The following is a 13,962-nucleotide window of genomic DNA, read 5'->3' as shown; positions in this document are numbered from 1 at the left end:
GATTTCTGTTCTCATCCTGAAGCAAAGTTCTTAACCTGAGGTACTATTTCTGGGTTAGCGGAGTCTGTAACCTGAAGCGTATGTAACCTGAAGCATATGTAACCCGAGGGACCACTGTACACACAAAGCCAGTCTAAATGTTCAGAAGCAGCATGTGGTGCAGAACTGCATGTCTGATGGGTCAGGGGGTGGGGGCAGTGGCCTAGCATGGGTTGCTAGTGCCTAGGGCTGCGCAAAGTGGGTAGGAGGGAGCTACACATGTGCATTCAACTGCCTAATAACGTCCACGTCATCCAGGAGATCGCAGCTGCAGAGATAAGCAATGAAGAGTTGTTCTGTTGTATGGAGAGGTCACTTCCTGGTTCGCATGGAGAGCCGTTTTCAATGGACCCCAACGACGGAAGCATGCAGCTGAATTGAGGAAGCACCAGATGTTGAAATTTTGTGCCCCTAGCAATTTTGCGCCCAGGGCAACCATACCTTATTCTCTGGCTTACCAAATATCCAGCATCTGCATGGCCAGCAGATGGAAGTAAATATCTTCCCCCACTCATTCAAGACAGGGTAGGTCTTATTTTGAATACACTGAGCTGTATTAAACTACCCTGTTCTGCTAGCAGAAGCCAGCATGAGGGCTCCCCTGCTAACACAACAGGGCTTTCCCCCCTTGTGCACCCCCCAAAAAAATCCACTCTAGGGGCTTGTGAGAATGCCCCCCCCCCAGAACAATGTGTGGAGGGAGGCGAAATGCTTGCACTGTAGGAACAACCTCCTTAGCACCACACTGAATTCCACCCAGTACGACCAAAAATTAAGCACAGTTAGTCTTTGTTATTTTGGATTACATGCTTGATAATCCGCCCTCCCTCCCCCTCCCCGGTTTCACCCACTCTATTACAAGTGTCTTTATTAGTCCATAGGCATAAGGGAAGGAAACTCTACTTCCTGAAGTTTGCATCTTAGACAGCTTCCATTACTACCCTACTTTACATAACTTTCGCACTGTATGCCTCATTAATCCACCCCAACAACTAAGCAGAACTTAATTTTAATGCTGGCATTCATTTTCAAATTGGATCCAGCTCTAGATAAGTACATACTGAATCACAGGTCAGTGTGACCCTGCCAAGGAAACATCAGAATGTGGGCAGGTCAACTTTAGGTGGAAACAGCTTTTGTGGTAAGCATTCCTATCCACACACACACACACACACACACACACACACTGGCCCTGACCCTCCTCGGGAACCAACAATTTATTTCAAGAATTGGCACCCCCAGGGCCAACAAAAGACAATGTACAATGTACATATCACTGCTTTTCCTATGTGTTCATTGAATGATCTTTCAGCAGCTTCGGTATGTTTCATATTATGGAAATATTCCCCAGCCTCCTCCAGCACATTGCATTCTCCCTCTTTGACACCACAGCAGCAGCAAAACGTGGGACATTTCCTTCTTAACCAATTCCAACCGATCAGGACTCACGTGGCACGTGAGATGTCACAGGGCTAGGAAACCGAACAAGGAAATGAGGCCAATGCTTTTCCACCTGCCACTGTCCTTCCATTCCTGATAGAGGAGTCTTGCAAAATTGGTGAACATTTCTACGCTCTTCATTGTCACTCCCTATTGCAGAAAGCGTTCCTGAAAGCCAGAGTCCCATTTTGGCACATCCCAAGAGCGAATAGGATTGAGTTAAAACAGCCACACATACTGAACATTGTGTAAGGCAGTTATTAAGCAACATCTGTACCAGCTGCAGACACAGCAATGTTTGTAAAGGGCCGTGTGGAAGTTAACTGCAACCTCCTATCCCCATCCATTAATCAAACTCCAGCTAGTTCCCATTACACTGTAAATGGAATAATGACTGGTGTGCACTTTTCACTTACAATGAGAGTATTCTAAAAAAACAAAAAGACCTCAGAGCAGCCCATTCAATTCCTGCCAGGGAAGTTGGGCACTTAACATTTTGTAAGTATGCCCATTTTAAAGAACGCTAGCTTTATTTGCATGTTTTGCCAGCTTGTGCACAAATGAAAACAAGAAGAAACGAGGCCGGGAGACTCAACAGTATTCCTTCAGAGTGTTTCTCCAAGCTCGATCCAACACCAGGAATTCAGCAAGTTAGGTACGTAGGAAGTTGCCATATAGACTAAGACTAATGGTTCGTCTCTACACTGTCTGGGTCTCAGACGGGAATCTTTCTCAACTCCACCTGGAAATACTAGGGATTGAACTCAGGATCTTTTGTGTACAAAACATGCATTTTGGCACCAAGCCATAGTCCCCTCCCAGCTCTTATTTCCATCCTTCCGTCACCAGGGATGTCAGTTTCACTTGCTTCACCTTGTTTGCACAGTCCCCTGTCACCACAGTGCACATATACTTCGATGAAACATTGCAAAACAAGAAATCGTATGATTGTCTGAAAAAAATATTATCGTGTGGTTTTCCACTGGTACATCAATGAACTTCTGAGCAATGATAAAAACTCCACACAAAAAGTATCTTGGAGCAATTACACATACCATCACATAAAGACTGATAAAAAGCACTGTGCATCAGTTAAGTATTGCAAGGGGAAGAAAAAGAAACTCAAGGAACTAAAAGCCGCCACATACTGCACAAGCACCCTACCATGTTCAAAATACACATTCATTCATTCATTCATTCAAGGAAAAAGTGGGAATTCCAAGTGTGCTGGTTTTTCCTTAGAAGCAAGACTGGGTGACTCAGAAAATTCCAGAGGATATTTGGATGAGATATTCAGAAGCATCCCCAGCATTTGTTGATTTCTGAAACAAAGAGTTCGACTTTGAGTATGCAGTTAAAAATAATAATACCCTGTCTCCTAATTTGTGATTTGAGCTATCAGTTTGGCTTGGAATTTCCTTGTTAGGAAAAAATAATAATATAGTGCAGGCACACACATGCAATCTCTCACAAAAGCCAAATTGGCTGTTACCCAAAAAAAAAAATTTTTTTTAAATTAAAGTCTAAGTCTGACTATTTGAAAAACACAAAACAAAACCCTTGCATCATGAACAGCAGACCAATGAACCGATTTAAAACTTAACCTAACAAGGCAATCAATGTAAAAATATTGGCATGTGCCTTCCAGTTTGGTCTGCTGGTGCAGGTGACCTACAATAACCAATCATGCAGAGGGGGAAAGTCACCAGTATATAGCAGCCTGGTGGATTTTAAAATCCCAGCCTTTGCCTAGGCAATGTTTTGCCATTCCCCACCAACACTGAGAGAGCATGCATAGATCAGAAAAAAGTTGTGCATGTATAATTGGGGGGGGGGGGTTGAAAAAAGAAAAGATCCAAGTGTTTGCCAATGCTGATCATAAATTGCCAGATCATTTCTAATTGAAGCTGAGGAGACTTTGCCCACAAGGGGGTGGGGTGGGAAGCAAAAGCCCTCTTCTGTGCCAACATCGTCTACAATGGAACCAACACCAGAAGCAAAGCATGCAGTCACTTAGGGTCAGAAATCCCTTTAGAGGTGCTGATGAAGCTGTTATGTACTGAAGTTCTCACCCTGGCCCAGCAGGGGGATACTGTAGATAGTTATGCAAATGAAGGATCGAAAGTGACGTTCAGTGATTGGATAGTTTGTATGCAAATGAAGGATCGAAAGTGACGTTCAGTGATTGGGTAGCTTTAGAAAATGGCAACAGTTACATTGTTCTGGAGCTCTATATAAGCAGGCTGACTGAGCCCCTCAGCCAGTTCTGTTCCAGCTTACAAATAAAGAGCTGCCTTGGAAGAATCGCTGTGTCGTCTGCTATGTCTACCCACAACTTAACAGAAGCCATGTGCAATCTGAAAAGTGCTCTCCTCACAAGCACTTGCACTATTCCAGTGGATCTCAGGGCACAACTTTCCACACGGCCAACTATTATGCCACTGAAGTGATTATGTCTGTTTCTGGAGGTTCTCAATTGCCAGTGTGCTTTGGATGCAATCCCAAAATAGAAGGTGACAACAAGGACCAGTGCAGCCTGTGATGCTCTCCAGGCTGTCTGTGCTCACTTTTCACTTGCCCTTCTAATATAATTTGCATGTGGGCCATTAAAAAGCCAATACTGCAATATTTTTCTTTTGTTCCCCCCTCCTATCCTTAGGGAAGGAAATAAACCAAAAGCCTTTATGTTTGTAGTCTTATCGACACCAACGTTTCCCTTGTCCATGCCTAGGGAACGGGAGGTTTAGTCCTTCAAATACTGTAGATACTATCACTTGAGAGCCCAGTTCTTTCATCTTTCTCATTTGAACAACATGGCTCTCATTTAGAAGTTTTTTTAAGCCAATGTGTGACACAGAAAAGTTGCTGTGACTGAGGATACTTTGGGAATACAACTCAGTGATTCGTATAATTTGAAGCAGCTATCTGAGACGCTCAACAAGACAGGCACTGCCAGAATGAACTCAATTTTGTAACAGAAAGAGGCAGCACACACGGCTGCTTCATTTGGAAAACGTTAAAATAAACTTATCCAAACAAAACGGAGAGGTTTTATGGAATGAAATAACTGAATGGGTGGATGGGGGTGTTTCAAACCTCCATTGATAGTCTGTTTCGATACAAGACAGTGGAATCCACCAAGCTGGAAACGTGCCCGTCGTTTAATGAAAAGTCAGACAGTTTGGCACAGACATTACACATTGTGCCATGGATAAAATTACTGCCCTCTCTAGTGTTTCCTCAATAAATCAATAGGAGGGGAGGTAAAGAGGACGACACGCCAAACAGGGCAGGAAATGCTGACAGTGAAATACGAGAAAACTGATAAAAACTGCTACTTGGAGATCATAAGGCAAGGAATCTCAGCTGCAAAAGAACAGTCCGCTGCAACTAATATTTCACTAAGATTTAAAAAGATCTGGAAGGGCACCAGCCAAGAAGAGAGGCAATTTCAGGTAGAGAGAGATAATTTATATTAAGCACTGCAAAAAAAAAAAAAAAACAACCATAGCAGTTTGCAACAAAAAATATCAAATGGCAGCAAACTCTGCCTGCAAATAAACCCACCCATCTGGGAAAGCCTGTAAAAATAAAAGTTTTCAGCATCAGACAAAATGCATACAATGTTGGAGCCTGTCTAACTGCATTGGGCAGCATGATCCACTGAGCAGGGGGCACTTCAGTGAAGGGCCTAGTCCAAATCACTACAGAATGAATCTCTGGTATAAGTGGCGCAGCAAAGACAGTCCCCATAGACAACTACAGTGGACAGATAGATACATAGGGATATCCTGGTCCCCAGTTTTTTAGGGCTTTATATGCTTAACAGAAAAACCTTAAATCTGGCTGGCTGGCATATTGGGAACTGGCAATAGTTCCCTCAGCACCAGCCCTACATGCTGACAGAAGGCAAAGCTGGCCACAAATTGGCTAAAAAAAGGTAAACGACCCCTGACAGTTACCATAAGTCCAGTCACGAACAACTCTGGGGTTGCAGCGCTCATTTGCTTTACAGGCTGAGGAGCCAGCATTCCTCCACAGAGTTTTTCCAGGTCATGTGGCCAGCATGACTAAGCCGCTTCTGGCAAAACCAGAGCAGCACACGGAAACACCGTTTACCTTCCCACCAGAGCGGTACCTATTTATCTACTTGCACTTTTTGGCGTGCTTTTGAACTGCTAGGTTGGCAGGAGCAGGGACCGAGCAACGGGAGCTCACCCCATCGTGGGGATTCGAACCGCCGACCTTCTGATCGGCAAGCCCAAGAGGCTCAGTGGTTTAGACCACAGCGCCACCCGCCTCCCTCACAAATTGGATACAGCCCCAATAAGTGAGGTCACCATAATACGTTTCTATGTCCCAGTGGTGAGGGACTGATGAGCTTCCCTCCCACCAGCAGATGGGAGGGCAATCAAACCTTCCTGGATGAAATTGCTAGGGTAGTGTGGTGATTAAGAACCTGGGGCTGAAATCACTTGATTTAGTTAATGTACCCAATTCAGATAATGCATATTATTACTGCTCACAAGTTATGCTTCCCCCACTTTAAATGTCACTACACTCCTTCCAGTTAGTTTAGATACAACATTGTTATTCATCAGAAATATTTATGAACTCTAAGCTTCGTAATACCACCACAGAGGTATACAAAAAACAAAACAAAAAAGTTTTAAGCAAGTAAAAACAGGTAAAACAGTTCTCGAAGGATATCAGTTACTGCCCACAAATAAACTCCTCCTTCTGGAAATGTCTGGGAAAACAAAACAAAAAAAACCTTTTCCTGCATCTGACAAAATATATAGAATGCGGGAGCCTGTTTAATGTCAGTCACAGGCATCTCAAGGTACAAATGGGGAAGTCAAACCCTGGAGAATTCTTGTACTGAGCTCAATTGTCTGACTTGGTCCCCCCTTTAAAATATGGCTACAATTCTAAACATTTAACAAGAATGCTATTCCCCACGCCGTCCCCCAAATACCACTTGCTTAGGCTATAGGAAATCACCATCTTTCCTTTCTGCAAATCATGGGGCAGGGGGGAGAAAACTCAGCAGACATCTGGACACTGAAATGAAATATAGGGGCCGCAAGGGAAATTTAGGGCTCTGGCCAGATGAAGACTCCTGGGCATCTCCTTAGTTTGCTTACTCACTTGCCTAGAAAATGACAAGCAGCTGGCTGAGGGGCATATGAGCTACAGCTGTAGTGCTGTTTGCAAAATGATACAAGACTTAGCTTTTCAACTCCATGGTAATTAGAACTTCTAATTTCCTAAACCACTTTGGAAAATCGGATCCCATGTTCATAATTACACAGTTGAGAAGGACAAAAGCATTCTGATGTAAGGGACTAAAAGCATCTGGAGGTGTTCATTCCTACATATCCTGCAATTATTGTTGGTTTTTCACCTGATCTTTTATCTTCAAAGGGACACTGCTCTGTCTTTTTACTTATTAAACACGCCGTGCCCCTGCAGGCTCAGGGTGAGTAAAACTAATTGGCAGGTTTAGGAAAGTCCACAGCAGACCAAGTCTGTATCTAGATCCTTGCTAGGCATGGATGAGTCCACCAACGTCAGTTTCTCTTACGTTTCTCATTGCTCCAGTCTTACCTTCAACCTGTCTTGTCTTCTGCCCTCTTGTGTGGGTGAAAACTGTAACTAAAACACTTGGCTACTGCAGTGTGATAAACAAGGGGCAGGGCTGTGGTAAAGATGTGTCAACTTCAAGGCCTTTGAATTTGGGCTTAATTCTTGGGATTATTCTGCAGAAACAGAAATGACCTGCAGAAATATTACACAGGGGGCAACTATTTTTTTGTGCATGACTGCTGGCATTTGGGTCCTTTTGGACTGACAAGAGGGCAGAATGGGGTTGTAACTGGGGGGGCAGAATGGGGTGGGGTATAAGGAGGGCAGGGCAGATTTATGTGTGGTCTGCTGACATGCACTGAGGCCAGGAACGGAACCCCATGCAAAATGGTCACCACCTGTATATACCAGAACTCACAACCCTCTTCATTGTAAACTGACCCATGCATTGGGATATAACTTCATCAATTCTCCCATAGCAATCTTGGACAGGCGTTTCTATCACCGAGCTATTCAACTATGCCATCTCAGCTTTCGGAGGGGCAATATTATCAGATCCCTAAGTATAGCCTAACACTTAGTACACATAGGAATAACCTTAATACTCCACTTTATCTGTATTGCTTGTTATATTCTGATGCAACAAAACTCATATTGGGACTAGCAGAATATTGAGGGGGGATGTCTCATTTCCCCCCTTCTCTGAAAACAAAAATAATAACAATAAATGGTTAAATGTAAGGAGTACTGGGCTGTAGAGAGGACCTACAGGGAAGAGCCTTACTACAAGAAGCGGAACAATATATATATATATATATATACCAATTTCCAATTCAAATCCAAGATGGTATTTGGCATGCAAAACCGAGCCTCTGTACCCACTCCTTTGAATTGCCAGTAAGTATGGCACATAAGGCCATACAGTCTAACTTGAAATCAGTGATGACGAAGAAGCAGCTAACAAATAAATACCTTCAAAATTCTCATATATTTGTAAATGTTCATAAATAGGTTTGCTATTGACAAAGATTTCAATTAACATAGGATATTGTTACTAAAACCACAGGACTTGGTACATTGCACAGTGCGCTTGGTACACTTTAAGACCTCCACAGATGTTCAGTCAAACATGCAATGTTAGGATGGCACTGACTCAACCAACCCTGCATCTGTTTGTTCAGCATCAAAATTGCACAGAGACCTGCCAATTTTGCGGTATACAGACACTTCAAACTAGGGCTTCATGGGCTGTACGCCTACTGGTCTCATCTGTGACACTCAGTGTACAGGCACTGGGTGGATCTGATAGTAGTAGCCCAAGAAGGGGACAGGGCAAGCCTTCAGAACCCTAATATTCACTCTGTGTGTGTTGTGTGTTTCAGTACAGAAGGAAATGGCATAGATGGCAACAGACCATTAAACACTTGAATATATTCTCTAAAAAAAACTTTGTTTAACGTAAAAGCTGAAACTTTCAGGATGCTGAATTATGTACCAAATATAGAATTCTGCACTTGTGTGATGCATTTACAAAGCTCCAGAATACATTTGAAACTAGCTCTGAGAGTGCAAGTGAACTTTAGAGTTGTTTTACTCCAGGCTTCCTCAACCTCGGCCCTCCAGATGTTTTATGAGACTACAATTCCCATCATCCCTGACCACTGGTCCTGCTAGCTAGGGATCATGGGAGTTGTAGGCCAAAAACATCTGGAGGGCCGAGGTTGAGGAAGCCTGTTTTACTCCCAACAGCAGCAGCCCCTGCCCCATGGCAAACTAAGCTGGAAACTGAGAGTAGATTCAAGAACTGTTTGTGATATGGTACCCAGGATCAGAAGTTGAATGAAGAAGGTCCCACAAGCCATGAGGCCAAGCAGGTCTTTGAAACCTTGCCAGACTTAAATTTTTAGGATTCTGCAGGTGACTTGGAAGCATTTTCCAAAGTCTGAAAATCAACACAGAATCTTTGAAGTCATCATTGCCTGCAGGTGCCTCAACTGGTCCAGCAGTGGTTCATGCAGGCTACCATTCTCTTTAAAACAGCAGCTAGGCTGATGCTCAGAGGAATAACCTAAAGCTGGCAGCATGTGGTTCCCTGAGATTTATCTATCAAGACCAATAGTTGCAGGTGAACCTATCCTATCCATTCTGCAAGACACTCTAGTTGGAGAAGTTACCTGTCAACCAAAAATAAAGTCCAGCCTGTCTAGTAGCAAATATTTTGTGCTGCGTAAGAGCCAGAAGTCTGATAAAATGAACAACAGTTCTTGAGTAAAGCTCTTTTGTGAAAAGCAGTGTTTCCCCTGAGCCCCACTAAGGCACAAGACTAGTGAGATAGCCCCATCGTGCTCTATTTCACCCACTGCTGCATGAGAAACTGACTGTTGTGTTCTTACTTTGTATCCTGCCAGCACAGGGGCTGATGAAAAGCAGGGCTGCTGAATTTAAAAAGGAAAACGTCGTGATGTCAGCAGAACAATGGGAATTTCCTTCACACCCACTTACCTGCTGGTACTCCCCTACCCTGATCTGCCAGACCTTCAACCAGGAAACAGAAATTTTTGAAATCTGAAGTTGGCAACTTTATCCCCCAATACCCGTAACAAATATAAGGTGAATTCCAGAATACACACTCATAGCAAAAAATTATTTGCAAGGCTCAGATGGGCTTAAGTAACAAGGCAAAGACAGTCCTACGGCTGGGAAAACAGGAGAGAGAAAGGGATTCATCTCTTCTGCGGAGAAGAAGAAGAAGAAGAAGAAGAAGAAGAAGAAGAAGACTCAATCCGCTTTTGCTTACCAGTCCATCACAATTACTGATGGCCACTGCGGCACCTGGCATGCCCGAGACTCCTCCTGTAAAAGCACAGTCCTGTTGCAGCGGTTCCCGAAAGACTTCCCGGAAGTCCTCTTGCCACTCAGTCAATGCGCCAGGTGACACCAGCCGCCGGTTGGGCTTCAGGCGAAGATGCAGCTCCTTTCCAAAAACAGTAACATTGAAGTAGTACAAGCGATTCCCAGGCACGTCTTGGTTCAGAAAGGAGGTGCTGCGGGCAACCCTGCGCCGGCCTGGGTGAGGTGGAGGAGCGGGAGGGTGGGTGGCTTTGCCCCTCCTTGCTGCCACTGAGCCAGACACCACGTGCGAGAGGAACCGTCCCTGGCAATCTGCACTGAAGGGCACAATCACACCATATTCACTTAGCTTTCCAGACAGGAGCAGCTCTAGTGGAAATAAATACAGATAGACATACTTCAATACATTCAAAGCAGAGCGGGGCGGGGAAACCCCTTTTTCGTAAGCGTGTGTTTGAAAAGCCTTTGCTCCTCTCAAGATATGCACACCTCCAGCCTCACGGGCTTAGTCCTGCAGTTAGCCATTCATTGGCCCATGGCAAGTCACACTACTTTCCAAGTGAGCCACCTGAAGGAACTATCACACAAGGCATCCAGTAGCAACACAAAGGCAGAGCTGTATGAAGTCTGGACAAATATATACATAAAAATTCTACAACCAAAAAGACGAATTCTGGCACCCGAATATATTAATGCACATAAGACACATTTGCAAAACCTATTTCATTGTTTTAAATTTATTCTGCAATTTCAAGTGTTTTGCATAACTTATGCTGGTTTTGCTAACCATGTGGGTGGATCAAGGAACTATGCAGGGCACTGAAGTCTTCTCCTGCCCAGTTCCACCATCACACCAGACACAAGTTCCAGGAGGCATGCTTTTTTAAAATCTAAACTTACAAGTGTGTTCTCACCAATCCAAAGGGTTAGAGATTTGTTTATAACACACACACAAAGGGGCTGTAGCCAACGAAGTTTGCTCAAGAGTAGCCCCACTGAAATTCAGGGGCCAACGTTTGTCACGTCCATTAATTTCAGTGCGCCTACTCAAAGTCTGACTACACTCCCCTATAAGAAACTCATTTTATAAATTAAAGCTGAGAATCTCAGGAAATTCAGGTCTGTTCCTCATAAGTGCTTTATGCACTCTCCCCCGTGCTCATGTGGAACTGCGGAACACAAACAGAATAGACACATGGGCCGAGGGCTACATATCTGGGTGGGCTACTACATAATTGTGTTGGCCTGCAAAGGTTTGTAGAGACACTTTACTTTTTACCTCTATCCATCCTTCACCCAGTTTTTTTTTATAGTGGTTCTTAAATTTAACTACAAACCTTCAAACTTTTGTTTCAGAGTAAGCCAAAAGAATGATGGCTGCAAACATTGATATTTCTGGAGAGGGGCAGTTCTGTTAAGTGGGAAGCTATTGCTCTTCTTCCTCCACCTGCAAAACCTTTATGATTTCCCCCTCATAAACTGTAGCTCACAAAGTGTCAACTGGGCATGTTCAACACAGCAGAAGAAATTCACACTGACACGCCCTTATGCTTCTTGCATGCCCAGCTAACACCAAGCATCCAAAGTATTCATTGTGCAGTTTCCATGTCACACTGTTCCTCTAAAGTAGAGAATCCCACCGAACTTAAAAAAAAAGTGTGTCAGCATTGTAACATACTTTGGCAAGGCTTGCAAAAGAATCCCATGTGTTAGCTCTGTATTCCAATTCCTCATCAGAGCTTAAACAGCACTGTTTTAGCTACTGCATCAATTGTCAAAATGAAGCTTTTTTAAAAAATGCACTATGGAGGTGAACAGCATTGCCATCTTAAAAAAACAAGAATCTCTGGAGTGATGCACTCCTATTCCTGCAAACTGTTTTGCCTTACTGACTGCCCATCTCTGCACCCTTCAAATGCAGCAAAGGTTTTAAAATGGAACCTGTTTAAAAATACTTGAGCAGCAAGGTAAATGGAAAGACCTCTCAGCCTACCCGTCAAATGTCATCAATCCAGCTGAAATCCATGAACCTGCCTTTGGAGGAAACATGCTTAGGTTCAGAGGTATAAAGCTGATTTGGAAAACCTGACTCATAGAGCCAAAACACAGTGATAAGTTTAATTCTGTGTTTAGGGCTTGCCATTTGTTTCAGGGCTCCATCCCAACTTAATAAGGAACAGGGGTGGGGCTGTGAGTTTTTAATTGGTATTCTCCCTGTCCTGAAAAGAAAACATGTCACTGGTAATATGGGAAATGCTGGATCTCCCCTTCCATTTTTTTAAAAAAATTGTTTTTATTAAAGAGTTTTGGGGGTTGTTGGCTTTGTTTTGTTGTAAGAAACAAAATCTTTAAAAGCCAGGAGTGGGGAAATCAGAGGCACCTGAAAATGGCTCCCAAAATCTGCCTTTCTTATCCTGTCCTAAGCAGGATTAGCCGAAAGAGATCTCGAATGTCTAAAAGTCAACATCAAAGAGTAGTTTTTGTTTGGATTTCCCCCCCCCCCGCCCACCTCTAAGGTACAGTCAGGGGCAGGGTACAGGGCAGCGGGTGCCTGGAAATGTGAAACCTGGCTGTTTCGCAGCATTTGGTGCAACACTTTGGTACTTGATCAGATGGACGACAGATGACCGGCCAAAAACAAAACAAAACGCCGAACTGCACTTCCGCGCGATAACCAAACCAGCATTTCCATCTCTCTCGGGCCACTGGGTCAGGCTGGCGAGAAGACGCATTTGCATTCCTTCCTGGTCGCCGTTTCACGCGGCAGCAAGAACCACCGGCGCCCAGTGGAACTTGCTTGCCGGTGAGGATAACAGAGACTGGGCGGCGGGGGGGGGGGCGCGGAATCCTTCCACGTTTTGCCAGTCAGAAAGCCCTGAATTCAGCGAGCCTTGCTCTCCGGGAGCGGGCAGCGCTGCTGGATCGCGGACCGAGAGCGCGCCTCCCGGAGCCTGCCTCCTGCTTCTCGCCCACCCAGGAAGCCCGCAGGCAGCGGGACGCGAGCAAGGAGCCCGGAGAGATGCAAAGGCGCGCCCTTCCCCGCGCCGCGCGCTCCTTCCTACCTTGGGCTCTCGCTCCCCTGCCCGCGGCGAGCCAGCAGCTGAGCGGCACCAAGCAAGACAGCATCGCATAGAGAGGCGGGTAATCCATTTGCGGACGCTCGCCCGGCGCGCCACCCGGGGACTCCAGCGCCCGGCCAGCCCCACACAGCCGGGAGGTGGTGCGGAGGACGAGGAGGGCGGGAAGTGGCTCCTTCGGGTCGCCGGAGGGGCTGCTGCCGGGGAAGCCGCGCGCTCCCAGCCTGGCGCGCTCTCCCTTCTCCTACCTGCCCGCCGCCGCCGCCTCCTGCTGGCCCGAGAAGGGCGCTCTATCAGCGGGCGAGGGCAGGCGCCGCTCCTCCTCCTCCTCCAGCAGCGCTGCGCCCGGCCCGGGACGAGTGCCCTCCATGCACTGCGACGGGGCAAGGCGCGCCGCAGCGAGCGGCCGGCGGAGCGGAGGAGGCGCTTCCCGCTCTCGAGGCGGCTGCCAGCTGAGGAGAGCCGACCCCGCGGGGGGGGGGCGGGGGCGGGGAGGGCCGTGACGACGGCGACGCCTCTGAGTGACAGGCGGGCCGCCGGCTGGAATGGGATACGAAGGGGAGGGGGCTGCACACAGCCCGCTCGCCGCCGCCGCCTCCTCTCCCGCGGGAGGCACTCGCAGAGTGGGGAAAAAGAGAGAGAGAGAGGACTTTCCATTGCACGTGGCGCTTCCAGCGCTGCGCCACTTGCCATTGGCCGGCCCCGGAGCCAAGCCCCGCCCCCCACTTTCGGCGAGGGTCGTCCCATCCCCGCTTCAAGGGCTTTTGCCGATGGCACCCGAGAGAGGCGCAGCACGCGTGCACGTCGCCACGCAGCCTGGGCGCGAGACGCGCTTGCCCGTCTCCTGGCAGACTGGCGGGGCGAGGTCCCCACCTGCCCGCCTGGGAGGTTTGAAGCTGCTGCCTTGGTCCGAGCCAAGCTGGTTGCAGCCCCTCAGAAATGGGATCGGTCACCGTTTTCATAAACG

General features: G+C 46.4%; 1 protein-coding gene across 4 annotated transcripts in view; it reads right to left on the bottom strand.

The window, feature by feature from the left end:
• The window catches only part of ADAMTS14 (ADAM metallopeptidase with thrombospondin type 1 motif 14), a 70,633-nt gene extending 57,303 nt beyond the window's left edge, over positions 1–13,330 (bottom strand). For 2 of the 4 annotated variants that reach the window (XR_014219590.1, XM_082222014.1), the window contains exons 1-2: positions 12,981–13,330; positions 9,866–10,287 (exon numbers count right to left, since the gene is read on the bottom strand). Coding sequence is in view for 3 of the 4 variants with exons in the window: in XM_082222014.1 (XP_082078140.1) it covers positions 9,866–10,287; positions 12,981–13,068 (510 nt within the window). In the remaining variant the exon portion in view is untranslated. The remainder of the gene's footprint in view (positions 1–9,865; positions 10,288–12,980) is intronic. The other 2 variants (XM_082222012.1, XM_082222013.1) reach the window with 1 other exon arrangement.
• Positions 13,331–13,962: the final 632 nt, after the last annotated feature.

Source organism: Podarcis vaucheri, assembly GCF_965113315.1.
Source record: "Podarcis vaucheri genome assembly, chromosome: 5".
Taxonomy (NCBI): Eukaryota; Metazoa; Chordata; class Lepidosauria; order Squamata; family Lacertidae; genus Podarcis; species Podarcis vaucheri.
Note: the sequence above shows the minus strand (reverse complement) of the source record. Positions and strands in the feature narration are given on the sequence as shown.